General features: G+C 38.0%; 1 protein-coding gene across 1 annotated transcript; it reads left to right on the top strand.

Moving 5' to 3' along the window:
* Positions 1–2,786: 2,786 nt before the first annotated feature.
* On the top strand, positions 2,787–18,761 carry LOC122274145 (protein BONZAI 3-like). Its single transcript, XM_043083116.1, has 16 exons — positions 2,787–3,978; positions 5,223–5,270; positions 11,741–11,889; positions 12,020–12,068; positions 12,852–12,908; positions 13,174–13,353; positions 13,437–13,571; positions 13,676–13,737; positions 13,845–13,938; positions 14,032–14,182; positions 14,264–14,340; positions 14,826–14,963; positions 15,630–15,794; positions 15,884–15,997; positions 16,061–16,157; positions 17,541–18,761. The coding sequence occupies exons 1-15, from the start codon at positions 3,820–3,822 to the stop codon at positions 16,145–16,147; spliced, it is 1,665 nt and encodes a 554-aa protein (XP_042939050.1). The 5' UTR covers positions 2,787–3,819; the 3' UTR covers positions 16,148–16,157; positions 17,541–18,761.
* Positions 18,762–18,943: the final 182 nt, after the last annotated feature.

Here is an 18,943-nt window from a genome sequence, read left to right as displayed (position 1 = left end):
AAAGGAAGGAAAAAGAGGCATCTACTGGGCCTGAGTCACCAAAAAAGAAAACTTTGAAATCATTAAAGGCCGAATCAAAAATTGCAAAGAAGCCTCTTAAACTCCAGAAAAGATAAAGGTTGTCCACAGACTCAATGGAAATGAAAAGAGAATAATAAGCGTGTATTGAAGGGCAACATAGAAAGCTGTAATAGTGGAGAGAGAAGAGGTTAAAGAACTGAATTCTTGAGAAAGCAATGAGAAGAACGTCGTTAATGAAGAGCATATGGAGAAGAGCCATTAGCCTGATAATAACCAAGAGAATATGATTGAGTTGGAAAACCACAATCAAAAAGAGAGAAACAAGGAGGCTTTGAATGTCAGACGGTAGTACTTAGAGTCAAAAAGAACAAACAAAAACATGATGGCACTGATTTACAAAATTTTCATCTTATTTTATTTCCAAACATCCTCTCAGATGATGAGAAGAACAAAGAAAAACTCAGCGGTTTGATGTTAAAAAAAAATGTCTCTATCTCGGCATAGAATGATTTTGAGAATTACCGGATTTACTGAAAGATGATTTCCGTTTAATTATTTGGGTGTTCTCATTGTTTTGGGAAGACTTCTGGTGGCACATTTTGAAGGCTTGATTAAGAAAGTTAGAGATCGCATAGATGGTTGGAAGACCCAATTGCTTTCAAATGGCTCTCGGTTGTTGCTTTTAAAGCATGTTTTGCAAAGCATTCCTATCCATAGCCTTTCTATTTTACACTCTCCGAAAGTAGTTTAGGTCATTGTTTCTTTTGAAATATTAGCATTCAGAATTTTTGTAATTTTTCCCTTCAGGCTAGGAATCTTAAAAAACTCTTTTGATTGGCTAAAGTTCATTCAACTCATGTGTTGCCTATCTACTCTCCTTAAGTCACTAGAGTTGGTGACATGAAAGTTCATGAAAGAGTAAGAGAAGTGTGGCCCCGTTATCAGAAGGAAACACTTGCTAGGGATCCTTATACATCGGACAGAAATTGATCAAGTGGGTGGTTTATACTCTACATATGCTGCCGATGCTTTACTGCACAAAGACAAGACACGTCATAATCAGGCTACCCGCCTAGCTGAAGCGGTGCCTGTGCCAATTTCGTCTCGATACTCTTTTGCTGGTCTATCATTCCTACACCTCTGACTAAGTTGCATCTTGAACATATGCATCCATTTGTATTTGGACTCCTGTTTATTGGCTCTTGATGTGCATATGAGGCAATCTTCAGTTGCATAATATATGGATGAGGGAACATGGGCTCCAAATTTGTACGAAGCTGAGTGTAAGCGGCATTTTGGTACCCATCAAAATTCTTTGGATACCTTTTATCTTGTCAAAGACTCGGAAGTGCTCTTTATTGATATATTATTATTTTCTTTTCTTTCCTTTTTATGATCATAATGATACACTTTTTTTTTTAATCTTCTTGAACTCTATTTGTCAATTGCGATTACTTTTGAAACAGATAAACAATGTAGGACAATCAAACTTGGTCGATTAGTTGGTCAATGTTCTTGGGCTACCAACTGCACATTGTATGACATCTATTCTTGAATTTCAAGGTAGCTAGAAACCTTGAATTTATTTGTAAATTGGTTTGTGAGTGCTCTTAACTTCATCCTATACATTTGCTCAGAAGTAAAGCCCTCTTGGACAACCAATTGGATATTCAATGGAAGGAAGGAAGAAAGAAAGAATTCAAATTTAAAATAAGAAGATTCAACCCTTCAAATATCTATTCTATTCATTTGTCACGTTGAATTAAAATGAAAAGGACCATTACATTAATGACTTGGAAGGTACATAGAGATTAAAGAGGATCACGCGCATCCATTGGTGGATTCTCCAAGAAAAAGTTGCACACAATCATTCAACACATAATTTGATTAAATTACATCATAACAATATTCTAAAGTGAAAGTGCTATACGATTTTGAGATATAGGAAATGGTAAATGTATTACAAATTTTACTTAAGAAAAATACTCAACAAACTTGGTGTGAATGATGACGCAGGAATGTGATAAATATTAATTTAACTTTTTTAAGCAAGAAAACCTATGAATAGGTATTTAATAAGTAAATTTTATCCTTCCCTCAACAATTTGGTGGGTAAACAGATTTTATTTTATTTTCATATCAATAACCTTTAGGTTACTCCCATATAAAATTTAACATGTATTAACAGAGAAGCCGCTCTAAATCTAATTATGCTCCTTTATCTTTTTACTCCAAACTAAAAAGAAAAAAAAAATTCTATTATAAGAATTAAATTTATAAATTTTTTTAAATAAATTTAAATCTTATAAATTAACATACTATCAATAATATAGATAGTGTATTTTATCAATAATGTAAACAATGCAGAGTCTTTGTGCCAACTTGCCAAGCAAACGATAAATAGGTAGCATTCCCTATTCGGCTTTTCAAAACTTTGATGCACAAATTCCTTGGAATTCGGAAAATTCGATAGAAGGTTAAATTCAACCTACCATAGTCAGCCAAGGTACCTTGAGAAATGTGTAGAATCGTGATAATGTTTGGAATTTTGATAATGGTTAAATAAATATTTTATTTTAATATTTTTATGATTAAATAAATATTTTTTATTAATATTATAATTTTTTGTTTTTAACACTTGTCGAATCCAAATTTAAATCCGAATCGGTAGCTGTGGTAGAGCCACTCAGTTCTTTTACAAGTGCTATCATTATTTATTTATTTACTGTAATTAAACTATGCCCAGTCTTCATCGATTCGAAAAATCTGAACGTTTACAAGCTATTAACACTTCACCTTCACCAATTGTCAGCGTCATCTATGCTATTTCTCCCTTCTATGACAGGCCATTTTCAACACGACTTATGCTCGATAATATATTACCTTGAAGATCCTGTCGTGAGTGGTGGACGACAGTGGCAGCTGGGTTTCCACTTCTTCTTCTGTCTTATGATTGGATTTTCTGTAATGGTAAGACCGTAGGTGTTCTGTATAATTTGGTCTCCCAACAAATCAGTGATTTGGAATCATCTCTTCCCTTCCGTTTCCTTTTGTTTATGGAGATTTATGCTTTCTTTCTCATTTATAGTCAACGCTCATCTTTTTTCCCTTTATGATGGCACCCATGCATTTCAGATGTTTTTAGTTAGTGAATTCCCAACCTATTTCATGGGCTGGAATCATTCCATGTGCTTATATTGGCCATCAAACTGAGTGGCGAGTGTTGTACTTGAAAAGAATGACAACATTGACAAGTGACAATGGAGGAGGGAGATGCGAAGGTTAGGGTTCAGAAACCCATATCGGGTCTCGGGAAGCTTCGGAGATGGAGGGAATCCGAATGTAGAATGCGAAACGCACCGTGTAGCAAACCCAATGAAACGCACCGTATCATTTTCCACATGGATTCCGTCAGTTTTTCGTGCGCAAGTCCCCTGCATCCATCATTTTCCTTTTTCGGTTTTCCTCTGTTTTGGTTTGACGGCATAATTGCTCAAAGGGGAAAAAAAAAGTTGTCAAGGGAATCCGCGTTTCGTCGAGTCCTAAGAAAGAAAACTGTTGTGGTTGTGAAGAAAACACCTCTTACTTCGTAAAAGATGCTACAATTTCGTAGGTTCCTGCAAGGAAAGAAGGAAGGAAACACTCCATCGTATACGTAGGAAACTGCTTGTTCTCCCCTAATAAATACAGCAGAGCAGAGATAGGCAATCCTCCACAATCACAATCCAGGGTTTTAAATAGAGAAGAGAAAACGAAAACCAAAAAGGAATCTCATTTGGGCTTGAGAGAGAGAGACAGATGGGGAACTACTATTCGGACGTGGAAGGAGGAAAGCAAGCCGTGGGTGGGGTCCAACAGAGCCCCACAGCTACCAACAACAACAATGCTGGCCACAATGACGCCGTTGAGTTCTTCTACAGGTCTCGGGGTCTCCATCAACGCTTCGCCCGAGTCGAGGTAGTGACTGCCATTCTAACGCCTATCTATATATATATATATATATATTACACGCACACAGAACTGTATTATGCATTTGTATTAGCTGTGGTGCTCTCTATTATCTACCCCACATTGGCTCAGACTCTTGATATTCTTTACTCTGTTTATCCCCACGTTGGCTGAAATTCGTATCATTATTTATTTTCTATCCCAGATTGGCTTAGGTTCTTACTATTCTCATTTTACTTGATTATTATGTTGGCCATTGCCCATAAAATACAATGAGAACAAGAATAATATGAATACGATTATTATTTTTTTAAAATTGTGGTTACTTTTTTTCTTCTCCAGTAAAGTTTCTCCCCTGTAATACTATTCTTATACAAATGCAAGGTACAAAACTTGATTGAAAAAAGGTTATCTAGAAAGAGTAAATAATAAATATTTTGTATTCGTGTTAGTGTTATGGTTTTGTTTACAATACATATATGTTTAAAATTATCAAAGAAGTTGTTTTCGTTGCATGGTAGAGGATCGGTTTGTGTGTATTTCAAAGGTGCTGAAATGTTACATCCGTAACACTCTTCAAGCTATGAGTTTCGCTTGATAAATGAAGCATGCGGGGCATGCAGTGCAATGTTGCCTCTGATATTCTGTCATTTAAATGTTTGGCCTATTACTAGTTTCTCAGAATCAGGAATGGATAGCATGATCGGGGTGCCACGTGTTTTGGCGCTTAGATAAAGGATGATGTTTTGATTGACTAAATTGATATCCCACATAGTAACCAACTTCTTAAATTTAAGACTGCAGTAAAATGAGCTTGATATTTTAACGGAATATTAGTAAATTGGAGACTAATGAGGTTGTATGAAGCAACATGTTGCCTTTTAGTATTGTGCAAGAGTTGAATATTTCTCTTTTTTAAGTGCCAAAGGTTGAAGTGCCACCTATATTCTTGAAAAGGGTTACCTGCCATTCTTTCATCTCCAACAGATGGAAATTGTGCAGTTCTGTTGCCCCTTACTAGAAAGAAATGGGTGGAATAACGGCAAGCTCCAAAGCAGTATATTGCCTGACAAAAATTTTACAGGGGATGGGATCGGTTATCAGTATTATAAGAGATTTTGACATCTGGAATTGTTATTTTATCTGCATGCGTGGCTCTTTTGTTTTTAGTTTCTTTTTATTTATGTCTGTACTGTTAACTCATTTGTTCTGCCTTTTCAAAATGTATTCATGTATTTTAATCTGTGCTGCAGTTATCCCTATCAGCAATTAACTTGCGAGATCGTGACATCATTTCAAAGGTATTCCTCTAAACATAACCATATGTTTGATAGTGATGTGTACTGAGGGTTTATACTAGCGTCTTTCCTTTGCCGAATCATTTCTTTAACTGCTCTAATGTCCACCTTCATCACCTATATATTTTGTATGCCTAGCACGGACTGGAAATTATGATCCAAACCACACTTCGAATTTGTATGAATTCAAGACTCTGGTATAATATTTCTGGAGTTAACATAGTTTTATGAATTAATCAGTTCTAAATTTTGAGATAACTACCACAATTTTGGTTCATTATGTTGAAGTACATTTTACTCTTCAAGATACAACCAAAACAGAGGGGATATGGGCATGTGAGCTAATCATTACTTTATGTTAAGCTACTATTTTTATACATTCTGTGTACTTGGGCTATGTCTATTTACCTATAAAAAAAAGTTTGTTACTATTTTGACAGTATTTTGTTTACATAAGATATTTGTAGCTGTTAGAATATATTGTCTATAATGTGTTTGTATAGGGGTATATGTGTCTCTTGGTTTTAGGGTATATATATATGCTTGTGTGTACACTGTGGAAATAAGAAAGTGAGTAATATTTTCTCCCCACTTTTCTCTCCATTTTCGTCTACATGGTATCAGAGCCGATTCTCACGAATCCGAGCTCTGTGTGGGTTGAGAATATTTTTCAAGTGTAGCTCGTGTGGTGTTTGTGCTCGCCGGAGTGTTTCCGTGTGCTTTCCGTGTGGTTTTTGTGGTTGCCGGCGCCGTGTGGTGGTTGAAGTGTTTTCCAGCCAGTTTCCGGCATCATCTCGGGTACTGGACACTAGGGGTGAGCTCGCCGGCCGATTCTGTTGTCTCCAAGCTTGGTTGCCGTCGTCTCCAGCCGCCGGAAGAGGTTGCCGTCCGTCGATCCAGCTTCGTTTGGTTGCAGGTAAACTCATATTCTAGTTCTGGAGTAGGAATACTCCTGAACCTGTATAGGGTTTTATTCCAGGTTGGAATAAAACGTGTTTGGTAACACGGATAGATTAAACCTATCCTCGGTTAGGATAGGCTTATCCGGCGCAGCCCAAACAAGCCAGACCCGACCCGATCCGAGTCCGAACCGGACCCGATCCGAGTCCGATCCAGACCCGATCCGGGACAGTGCATACCGGCCTCGAACCGGATCCGATCCGAAACAGGCCGATACCGGCCGAAACAGAGCCGAAACAGGCCGATACCGGCCGAAACAGAGCCGATTTCGGCCGATACAGTCCGATTCCGGCAACTTTCAGGCCGATACAGTCCGGTTCCGAACCGGTACAACGCCTTTTTGACCGGTTCAGACTTATTTCACTCAATACAGGCTCGGGATTTGGGTTTTTAATCTGGATTTCTACGTTTTCAGATTGTTTTTTCCAGTTTTGGTCCACGTTTCATGATTTTTATGTGAAATCTTTGTTTCTAAGTGGACTGTTGTGATATATTGGTATATTTCCCATGGCAAATAAATTTGAGTCGATGTCACTTGCACCAAATATCAGTATGCCTATGACTTCAGTGAAGTTAAATGGAAAGAATTACATGTTGTGGTCAAGATTCGTTGAAATGTTTTTGAAAGGCAAGGGTATTCGCCGTACTCATCTGATTGATCCTATTCCTGCTTCGACTAGTCCTACATTTGCTCAATGGGAGCAGGAAGATGCTCAAATATTATCTCTAATGTTGACTAGTATTGAACCTAGTATCTGCTCGAGTTTAATACATTTTGACACTGCTCAAGAGGTGTGGGGGCATCTTAAACAGATGTATTCAGGTGCTGGAAACATAACTCGTATTTATGAGTTGTGTAAACAATTCTTCGTGTTGGAACAGAATGCTTTGGGCCTGGAAGAATATTATTCTCAAGTGATGGGCATATGTGAAGAACTCAAAATGTATCAACCCGTCACTTCTGATGTTCCAAGTATGCTGAAACAACGAGAAGATTTTAATATTGTTCGCTTCCTGGTTGGCTTAAAACCGGAATATGAGTCAGTGCGTTCTCAAATTTTGGCAAGTCCACAGCTTCCGTCATTTCCTGATGTATTCTCTCGACTTCAACGAGCTACATTATCTTCTGATCAGAGTAACGAGAGATCTGCTTTAACTGCTTCCTATGTTGCTCCTGCTGGACGTGGAGGTCAGAGTGGAAGAGGTGCACGTGGGGGTGCACGTGGGGGAAGAGATAATCGCACTCGAGGTCGTGAATTTCGTAAGTGCACCCATTGTGGTCGCACTAACCACTCAGTGGATTATTGTTGGGATCTACATGGTAGACCATCTGGGTCTGCTAATCGGAATCTGCATGGTAGACCATCTGGGTCTGCTAATCAAGCCACTGTTCAAGATGATTCACAGCCAACGAGCTCCAACAGATCTTCAGATATGATCAGTATATCAAAGGAGGAGTATGAGCGGTTTTTGGGTCACACAGGGGCTTCATCTTCCACAGCTACTCTTACCCACTCAGGTATAGCATCTGCATGTCTTGTTTCACCCACTCAGGGTCCATGGATCATTGATTCAGGAGCTAACGAACATTTGACCGGTTTGTCTTCTGTCCTGTCTAAATTGAATACTGTACCATCTGTAAAAAGTGTCACTCTTGCTAATGGTTCTCTTGCTAAAGTTACAGGCATTGGATCCACTAAACTCACTGATTCCATATCCTTGTCATCTGTCCTACATGCTCCGAGTTTTCCTTTTAGTTTGTTGTCTATTAGTAGGATTACTCAAAGTTTACAATGTTCAGTGACTTTTTATCCCTCTTCATGTGTTTTTCAGGATCTCAAGACGGGGAACAAGATTGGTACGGGGCATGAAGCTGGTGGTCTGTATTATCTTGATGTTCAACAGTCACCCACTCGAGCTCTTACAACCCTCTCATCATCTGCTTTTGAATGGCACTGTCGCCTGGGTCATCCCTCACTTTCTCTTTTGAAGTGTCAAATTAAGAACTTGGGGAGTGTGTCCCCCTTTTCTTGTGAAGCGTGTCAACTTAGTAAACACCATCGTGTGTCTTTTGTTCCTCGTATTGATAAACGTGCATCGAGTCCTTTTGAATTGGTTCACTCTGATATATGGGGACCAATCAACATTGAATCAAACAAGTTTCAATATTTTGTTACATTTGTTGATGACTACTCTCGTGTGACATGGTTGTTTTTGATAAAGGCCAGATCTGAACTTCTTTCCATATTTCAAATGTTCTGGAAACAAATTAAAACTCAGTTTAATAAAAAAGTTCAGATTTTGCGTTCTGATAATGGTAGGGAATATCTATCGGGTGCCTTTGCTACTTACCTAAGTGACAAAGGAATTGTTCATCAAACATCATGTTCATATACACCCCAACAGAATGGGGTGGCAGAACGCAAAAATCGGCATTTGTTAAATGTAACCCGAGCACTATTGCTACATATGCATGTTCCTAAACGGTTTTGGAGTGATGGTGTTCTTACTGCTTGTCATCTTATTAATCGTATGCCTTCATCTGTTCTTAATGGTTCATCTCTCTTCTCCGTCTTGTTTCCGTCATCTTCACCTTTTTCTCTTCCACCAAAAATCTTTGGATGTGTTTGCTTTGTTCATAACCTTGGTCCAGGCTTTGATAAACTTGACCCCCGTTCTACCAAGTGTCTCTTTGTTGGTTATTCTCGGACTCAAAAAGGATATCGCTGCTATAGTCCTACTCTTAGACGCTATTTCACAAGTGCTGATGTTACCTTCTTTGAGTCCATACCTTTTTTTTCAAATACATCTTCAAGTGTTGAGTGTGACCCTCTACCATTACCTACCCTTACATTATCTCCCTCACAATCTCCCTCCCAACCGCAGGTTTACTCACGTCGCTCGCGGCCGCCGGCTCCCATGCCTCAACCAGTCGTGCCTCCATCTTCAGATCTTGAGTTGCCTCAACCAATCGTGCCTCCATCTTCAGATCTTGAGTTGCCCCAACCAGTCGTGCCTCCATCTTCAGATCTTGAGTTACCCAGTACTTCAGACTCTCTACCTATTGCTCTTCGTAAAGGTAGTCGTTCTTGTGTTACTCAACATCCTATTAGTCAATTTGTCTCATATCATGCCTTATCTCCTTCATTCTCATGTTTTACATCTCAAGTTTCAAAACTCTCTATTCCTAAGACACTTCAGGATGCATTATCTGATCCGGGATGGAGGACAGCTATGGAAAGTGAAATGGATGCTCTTCATCATAATGGCACATGGGATCTTGTTCCACTACCACCTAGTAAACAACCTGTTGGCTGTAAATGGGTATACACTATCAAATTTCATCCTAATGGTTCTGTGGAACGTCTGAAAGCCCGCCTGGTTGCAAAGGGCTATACTCAAACCTATGGTATTGACTACGAAGAGACATTCTCTCCAGTTGCCAAAATCTCTTCTGTCCGAGTGCTAATCTCTCTTGCTGCTAATTTAGACTGGCCCTTATTTCAGCTGGATGTAAAAAAATGCATTCCTCCATGGCGACTTGCATGAGGAAGTTTATATGGAGCAACCACCTGGGTTTGTTGCTCAGGGGGAGTATCGAGGTACTGTATGCAGGTTGAAAAGGGCATTATACGGCTTGAAACAATCTCCTCGAGCATGGTTTGGAAGGTTCTCTGATGCTGTATTGAACTTTGGTCTTCACAGATGCCAAACAGACCACTCGGTATTTCACTTGCATGGTGATGCAGGTCACATTTTGTTGGTTGTATACGTGGATGATATTGTAATCACTGGGAGTGACTCTGCTGGAATTATTAGACTAAAGCAATTTTTACATGATCAGTTTCAGACAAAAGACTTGGGCAAGCTTAGGTATTTCCTTGGAATTGAAGTCAGTAGATCTAAAGAGGGCATCAACCTATCTCAGAGGAAATATGTACTCGATCTGTTAGAAGAAACCGGCATGTTGGGTGCACGACCTATTGACACCCCTATGGATCCCAATCGTAAATTCTTGAAAGAAGAAGGGGAGCTGTTTAGAGATCCAGGTATGTATCAAAGACTTGTTGGGAAATTGAACTATCTTACCATCACTAGACCAGACATCTCTTATGCAGTGAGTGTACTGAGTCAGTTTTTACAAACGCCTAGGATCTCACATTGGGATGCTGTGGTTCATATTCTTCGTTATCTCAAGCGAGCACCTGGTCTTGGAATACTATATCGACCAAATGGACATCTTAGAGTTGAAGCATTTTCAGATGCTGATTGGGCAGGATCTCCTTCAGATAGAAGATCTACTACTGGATATTGTACCTTTGTAGGAGGTAACTTGGTTACATGGAAGAGTAAGAAACAAACAGTAGTAGCTCGTTCTAGTGCGGAAGCGGAATACAGGGCAATGGCACATACTACTAGTGAGCTGACATGGTTACAACACTTTCTTCAAGAGATTGGGTTTCCAGCTCCTATCCCTCTCCAGCTATTTTGTGATAATCAAGCTGCACTGCATATTGCCTCTAACCCGGTATTTCATGAGAGGACTAAACATATAGAGATTGATTGTCACTTCATTCGAGATAAGATACTAAGTGGTGACATTGCTACGCCTTTTGTGAAGTTCGCAGATCAACTCGCAGATGTGTTTACTAAATCCTTGTGTTGGAGTCGTTTAAAACCTATTTGTTTCAAACTGGGTTTATATGATGTATATGCCCCAGTTTGAGGGGGAGTGTTAGAATATATTGTCTATAATGTGTTTGTATAGGGGTATATGTGTCTCTTGGTTTTAGGGTATATATATATGCTTGTGTGTACACTGTGGAAATAAGAAAGTGAGTAATATTTTCTCCCCACTTTTCTCTCCATTTTCGTCTACAGTAGCCATACTCTTGTAATGAGCTGGATTACTATGTATGTGGATCGATAACTGTCTTGGTTAGTATGGCTAGTTACTATATACTGATGAAAAACCTGGGTAAGAAAACTACAGTGCTCAGTGATATAATTTAGTTTGTTCTGTTTTGGTGTTCTTAATGATATATTAGTTTGTACTTGTGTCTTGTGTTTACTGATAAGGAGGATATATGTCTTCCATTAGGACTTTCTCAAACAAGAAATGGATTTCAAATTTGAAGAGTTTCTTGCTTCTTCTGTATCTCTTCAGCTTAACCTTTGGATGACTAAATCTTGGACACTATCTTTGTTTGCTCAAAATGGCTAGAAAATGAGTTAACACCCCAAGTTTCTGGTGTTTTTCTTTCTTCTCAAGTTTATGAATAGTTTTCATGGTATTCCCATCCTGGTAGTGTTTGGTTTACATTTATCGTAAGTAGTATTTACATGGGTAGCAAGCTGAACTAATACTTCATGTTGACCGTTTTTGGAAAAAAATGTGTTTATTTAGCTTTCAAGGTTTGAGTTTTTCAATACACAGTAGTTTGTTTATATGTGTATTTTGGTCAGGATTGTCTTACTGTTGTTTGAGCTAAAAAAGATATTGTTCTATTCAGAGTGATCCCATGGCAGTGGTATATGCGAAGAATATAGATGGAAAACTAGAGGAGTTAGGCCGCACTGAGGTTATACTGAATAGCTTGAATCCCACGTGGATAGAAAAAGTTACAGTTGCATTCCAGTTCGAGATTGTACAGCCATTGGTGTAAGATTTACAAATTCATTTTAAGTGCTTATCTTTTTTGTAGATATACTTCTTTTTTATTACGGAAACTCCTGTTTTGATTTGACTGCTCTTGACTCACTCGCATTTCCCTTCTTCATTTTTGCTCCAGATTTCATGTATATGATGTTGATACCAAATTTCACAATATACCTTTGAAGGTACATTATAGTTTCTGCTCTCGAGTATCTAATGTTTTAAATCTTTGTACGTTATGTTTTTCCAATTATAATTTGTACCAACAATATACAAGAAAAAGTGTACATGCTAAGTGTTTCTGTATCTCTTACAATACTTTTTAAGTGCTGAATACTGCAATTTGCAACTTAGAACTCTTTTACACTGGGGACTAAGAGCTGGGTACTGGTTTGTCTGAGAAAATATGTGTTAGTTAGATGACATTATACTTTCACTAGCCTGTTCAGTTGTATTTTTGTTGATACATGGTTAAACACATTGAATTAACAAAAAACATTAATTCAAGAACAATAATAAACGACTTTTGGATGCCAATTGTATGTTCATGTCAGCCTAAGTTATTTGGACAATATATACAGATGCAGCCATGCATCGTATAACTGTATAACTTGTAAGACCGACATGGGAAAGTACTCACTGAATGGTGTGCAGCAGTTTTCTTGCTTAATTCGGTCACATATTTTGTACATCTATGTGTGTGGAGGGGGTCAACTACCTCAATTGTGATTAATGCATGAGTACTTTCAAAAGATTGTCACTGTTTTTAATCATAGATTCATAGTCATGTGAGAAAAGAAACCAACTTATGGGAGAAGTGCAGATAAAATCTGAGTTGGATCAGAGACAAAACGCCAGAGGAAAACATAATGTTAAACTATTACCATATGATCTGTAATTTTTAGAAAATTTGTATGAGCCATTTTTCTGTTGCACTTAATAAATATATCTATTCTGTTGTGTTTCAGACACTGAAATTGAAGGATCAAGATTTTCTTGGAGAGGCCACGTGTGTTCTATCAGAGGTATGCTGTCTTGGGATCAATCAGGCTCATTGAGAATGCATATGCATTTTCACTAAGCTGGTGCAAATTGAGTATAAAATTATATCAATTTTCAGAATTTTTGTATTAAAAACTTCAATAGCAGAAAGACTATTGTGAGAGCTTCTTCCCCAATTAAGTGATATTAAGATATTAGGTTACCATCGATGCAGTTGGAGAGCATGTTGCAATTGCTGCCATTTTTAACCTTGCTGAACATCAAATCCTTACCCCTCTTCCATGGCAGGTACTTACCAAACAAAATCGGAGTTTAACCCTTAATCTTCGTAGTAAAATTGGGCATGTGGGTTTGAGGAACTTAGGGGTGCTCACCATCCATGCAGAGGAAACAGTTGCTTTAAGGAGGGTTGTTGAGATGATGCTCCATTGTTCTTACTTGGATAACAAGGACATATTTTCTAAAAGTGTATGTATTTGCAAAGCTTTATGTTACGTATGCATGTATATTTGTTGTTTGTTTCATCCTTAAAATTCATCACTTTATTCTAGGACCCTTTTCTAAGAATATCTAGAATTATGGAGAGTGGAGGCTCCATTCCAATATGCAAGACTGAAGTAGTGAACAACAATTTAAATCCAAAATGGAAACCCCTATGCCTGAGTGTGCAGCAGTTTGGAAGTAAGGTAAACTTGTCACCTTATGATTTGGTCACACTATATTATAGGATATTGTGCTATTTGGACGATTAAGAAGATGCATGTGTTGCATGAAATTTGACTTGTTGCAGGATAACCCACTGATTATCGAGTGCTTTGATTTCAATAGCAGTGGCAAACATTCGCTTATTGGGTAAGTGGAATTTAGTTAATCTGATTCATTTTTGCTTGGTTTCCCTTGTTATCTGAGTTTAGTCTCTGGTTCTAAAGAAGATACTGTTCTTAAATTTACCATATCAGTAAACTTCAGAAGTCAGTGGCCGACCTAGAAAAACTTCAAGAAGGTAGAAGTGGTGAAAATCTTACTATAACATCTCATCATGGTCACAAGAAGGTACTTATTCATAATTGCAGTAAAATTTATTAAAATATTTCAGTTTATTCGTTTTATTTGAATTTACATTTGTTCAATGATTCATCAATATAGGTTTTGAAGGGAGAGCTCTTTGTGGATCAATTTTGTGAGAAGGAACAATACAGCTTTCTTGATTACGTTTCTTGTGGATTTGAGCTGAACTTTCTTGATTACGTTTCTTGTGGATTTGAGCTGAACTTTATGGTTGCAGTTGACTTTACAGGTAAGTAATTTCTAGAGGACTATTTATGTTTCGCCCGAATGTCTTATTCATAATTTGAATAGTCAATTTTAATTTGTCCAGCCTCAAATGGAAATCCTCAGAACCCAGATTCTTTACACTACATTGATCCTTCCGGCCAGTTGAATTCTTATCAGAAGGTGAGTCTGTGCATCCTGATCTGGTGCTTTCAACAGCATATTATTTTGACTTCAAAACTAGTATAGGCAAATTCTTTGGATCGATTGGCATGTCCTTCCTCTCCTCCATATCAAGTTCTCCTATACGAGCTCATGAGTTGTATTTTCATTATGATATTGACGCTCAAATTTACCTCCCCACATATAACACTGACCTGAGAAATTTGTTGTCATCTTGATTTGGCTCATATATATATATATATATATATATTTTTCTATGAAGTTTGGTTCATAAACATGTTTCTAAATTGCATTCTTTTATTTATGTTATAACTCAATTTGATCAAGTGGCTCGTTTTCAATATCCAATTTGCTTGCTTGAGCTTTTGAGAAAAACAAGTTTATTTGTTCTGGTTTGTTAAGTGGGCCTTCTGTTAGCCTGTATTTAAAGAAATTATTGTTGATGGGTGAAGTTATTATCTGCTTGATAACTGAATTTGTTTCAGGCTATAATGGAGGTTGGGGAGGTTATTCAATTTTATGATTCTGATAGGCGCTATCCTGCTTGGGGCTTTGGTGGGAAAACATTTGATGGAACCATCTCACATTGCTTCAACCTGAATGGAAGCGCAGGTAGCTTTGAGGTGAGAGAAGCCCATTTTATAATTATTGTTTCTTCGTCTCTAATGCAACATTTTGGTTTGCATGTACTGGCATTTCCACAGAACTATGGCCATCTTGTTTGCCCTCCTACAATACTGTAGTTAATCCCTGATTTTTGTTTGTTTCAACCTGTTTATCTCATCATTGTTTGTTCTTAAAAAAATTTAATATTTATCTTTTTTTCTTTGTTTGCTTTTTTTCTTCCTCTACCACTTCTAGTTATGAATAGTATCATAGTCAGCTTCAACCAAATAAGTAAGAACTTGGTAAAAGCATTAGTTGAAAAAACACCGAGTACAGATTAACCATAACACATGAAAAACTGTTATATACAATAATTTTAGATATGCAATTAACAGGCTTAGAAAGTCTTTATGGTCCTTCAAAATATTTTGTAAGTAAATGAAAACGATGAAAATCAAATGGATCGAGTTATCACCCAATACTCTTCATAATATTATGTGTTACACTCTACGGTGCTTTTTTTCTTCCTTGTACAATTGTTAACATAATGAAAATGATATGTACCGTATAAGACTCATTGAAATCAAGTGATTTTTCATTTTTGCATAGCATACGTATCATCCTTATGAAAACTACATGTTCATACTCCTCAAGTAACGCATTTAGCTTCTAATTTTCAATAGGTCGAAGGAGTTGAAGGCAACATGTCTGCTTATGCAAGTGCTCTACATAATGTTACTCTGGCAGGACCAACGTTGTTTGGCCAAGTGATTAAAACAGCTGCTCAAATTGCAAGCCAATATGTTTCATACAACAGCAAAAAGTACTTCATCTTGCTAATTATTACGGTAAATAGAATAGTTAACTTCATAATTTGATACCTCTTTCCACCTTCAATCCTTTGTTTGGTAATCAAATAAGTTGTCACCTTTTCTAGGATGGAGTCCTTACAGACCTTCAAGAAACGAAAGACGCTTTGGTGAAGGCATCTGATCTTCCACTATCAATTCTTATAGTGGGAGTGAGAGGTGCAGATTTTGGACAAATGGAGGTATGGCATTGTTTTTCTAGAACTCATGTGTTAATCTGTCATCTAACTTAGTTTTTGTGACAGGTCCTTGATGCTGATAAAGGACAACGATTAGAGAGCTCTACAGATCGTGTTGCTACACGTGACATCGTACAGTTTGTTCCAATGTGAGATGTTCATGGTAAGTATATAATGGTACGTGCACATATGGAGCTAAAACTTGGGTCCAGATGCATGTGTCTTTACCAAAAATCGAAAGAACTGTCATAAAATGTCGTTCTTGGTGCAATTCAACTAAGAGATTGTGGTCTTGTGACTTGGAGCCACGGTGGTAATGATGCACCATAATTAACTATTTTGGAGTGTTGGGAGAGTCCCATGCTCACATCTTCCTTATTCTCAGAATAATAAGCAAGAACAAATGTTTGCTTCTAGCAAAAAAGAAGATAGTCTGTTTCCCCAAAAAGGATGGAAACTGTTGAGGAATGTGACGCATGGGCCTCATGCACCAATCAAAATATTGATCTTGTGGTGGTGGATCGTAGATCAGCAAGCAGCCAAATCAAAGATAAGGCACGTGGTGATCATAAGTGGATTGACAAAAACAAATTGAGAGTTTACACTTCCAGCAAAATGGTGTTAGGGTAAGGAAAATGGAGGTGAAAACAAAATGAAATGACTGGAAAACACTTTAGGGACTTGAGGTGCAAGTAAAGGAGAGTTAACTGCCAAAAAGAGAGCAGGCGGGAGATGGCGAGTGCCACCGATGCCTGTCGTTGTTGGCGAGTGGCAATATGTGTGGTTGTTTGGTACCTGAGTGTGGTGGCTGTGGGTGATCAAATGGTGGGGATTCTATATATGGTGGGCTAGTGGTGGTTGGAACCAGTCAGAGAGCAGTAGAACTAACCTCTAAGACTTAACAAAATAGAGACAAAAGAAGGAAGAAGATGAGGGGAAATTTTTTTAAAAAACTGGAGAAATGGAATGAGAAGATCTAGAATGAGGAGAAGATTGAGGAAGGAAGGAGAGAAAGGGGAGGGAGAAGTTGGGAGGTACTTCGTTCCTCTCAGCGTGAGGTTGGGAGGGAGAGTTTTTTAGAGACAATTAGAGCTTTTTTGTGGGGAGAGAGAGAGCAACAAAACCACATTTTTTATTGCAATGCCTAGCTAGATAATTATTCAATGATGGAGGGAAGAAAGGATTAAAGGGTGGGTTTGAACACTGAAATTGTGTCTGACAGAGATGTTGCATGAATTGCTGTTTCCATGCACCACTGTCCTGGTCCTTTATTTTCCGTGTATTTTTTTAACTCTTTATGGATTAAACATTGACCAACCAAGGTTGATCAACACCAAACAGCTTGGCTCCTTCATTAACAACCCAAAAGTCAATTCTACTTCATTTTTCAGTTGACATTTGTATCATCTATTTGGGCCTATTGACTTTTGTATCAAATGACATGAACAGTTTCCTTTTACTTTTATCTTGTTGCAGCTGTTCTGTTTTTGCTTCAACCCCATCTTTTAACTTCAACTATAACCTACTCGTTGTGTGGTATGTGCAGGTGGGCAGATTTATGTGGTCCAGGCTCTTTTGGAAGAGCTACCAGGACAGTTCTTGATGTACATGCGGTGCAGAGATATCAAGCCATGCCCTCTCCATGAAGCCCAAGTGTCTGGTACTTAAGTATAAGTACCAACTCCACAAAAGGTCGATATATATTTCGACGACACGCATAGGTTGGATAAGGGTCTAATAAGGTATGATATATACCGCTGATCAACAACAACTGCCAAGGTTTTCTCAAGGTTGTCCCACCGATAGATTGACCTGCCTGAAAGTAGGTATTGTTTCCTTTTTCCTTCATGGGTGTGGGCAAGGAGTTACAGTTTAAATGCCAAGAGCGAAATAGGAGGGTATATGAGATTGTTCAATGTCCCTCTCTCCCCCCTCAAAAGAAACCCCCACCGAGAGCCTCTTCTTTTGCTCCAAATTTTTTTTTAATCCACTCAATCCATTAAAGGCCAGATACATTGTATTTCATCCATTCCACAATCTCACTTGCACACCACCAATGGAAGCGTTAGTTCTTCATCAACCTCTTTCACCATCCAAAAGAAGTCTTCCGCATGTGCGTGGTTGTCAAAAGCCATTTGCTGCACATGTAACAATTACCACATGCATGTCGCCCATATGGTATTGATTTTGGCCTTTTTTTTAAAGCCACTCTCTTCTAGTTGGCCTCTGGTTGGCTTACTAGCATTTTTTTCCTTATTTTCTTGATTTTTTGTCTTTTATTTCAAGAACTTTGAACTTCAAATCTAGGCTTTAATTGCAGCCATGCATGCACCACCCAAATGTCTCCTCATTCAGTTTACGACTCACTCTTCTACTGTTTTGATCAATGCGTGCATGAGCCATATGTGTTGTTGTCTGTACATGCATGGTCCTCATGTATTGCCACACCACCACAGCGTACTCTCCCCTTCACGGCCCTGCCTAATCTATACCTACACTTCTTTAACTTTTATCTCATTGTTTTTCGTCAACTATGGGACAGACTAATTATTTGATACCAATTTTTGAGTCGTGTTTATTTTCTTGTTTTATCAGTTTTTTTAGGGTGATCGATGGGATATCCCATCCCCTCAAGTTGTATTCATATTTTCTTTACTAATGTAATAATTTCGTCCCGAAAAAGGGAGCATATATTCAAAGAAAGTGGTAAGTGTATCAATATTATTCGACTGTGAGCTTTTACACCAAGTTTTTCTCTTATAACATATAATTGTACACATGGCTATTTTCTTTTGGCTGTAAGAATCCCAATCTAGAGTTCAAAGAGCTAAGCTCAAATAGAAGATTTATGATTTCGTTTTTCTTATTTTAGACGTAAGACTTAGTTAATCATCAATCTACCCTAAAGTGTTTGGGAGAAAGCAAATTTGGATGTTATAAATTAAAGGT

This window comes from Carya illinoinensis, chromosome 8 (assembly GCF_018687715.1).
Source record: "Carya illinoinensis cultivar Pawnee chromosome 8, C.illinoinensisPawnee_v1, whole genome shotgun sequence".
In the NCBI taxonomy this organism is placed as follows: Eukaryota; Viridiplantae; Streptophyta; class Magnoliopsida; order Fagales; family Juglandaceae; genus Carya; species Carya illinoinensis.
This window is presented reverse-complemented; position numbering and strand designations above follow the sequence as displayed.

Bases quoted from the DNA above. Each gene is read 5' to 3' on its own strand.
- LOC122274145 (XM_043083116.1), top strand. From the start codon at position 3,820: ATGGGGAACTACTATTCGGACGTGGAAGGAGGAAAGCAAGCCGTGGGT. The intron at 11,890-12,019 runs GTAAGATTTACA...TTTTTGCTCCAG, and splicing joins GAGATTGTACAGCCATTGGT to ATTTCATGTATATGATGTTG. The intron at 12,069-12,851 runs GTACATTATAGT...GTTGTGTTTCAG, and splicing joins TTCACAATATACCTTTGAAG to ACACTGAAATTGAAGGATCA.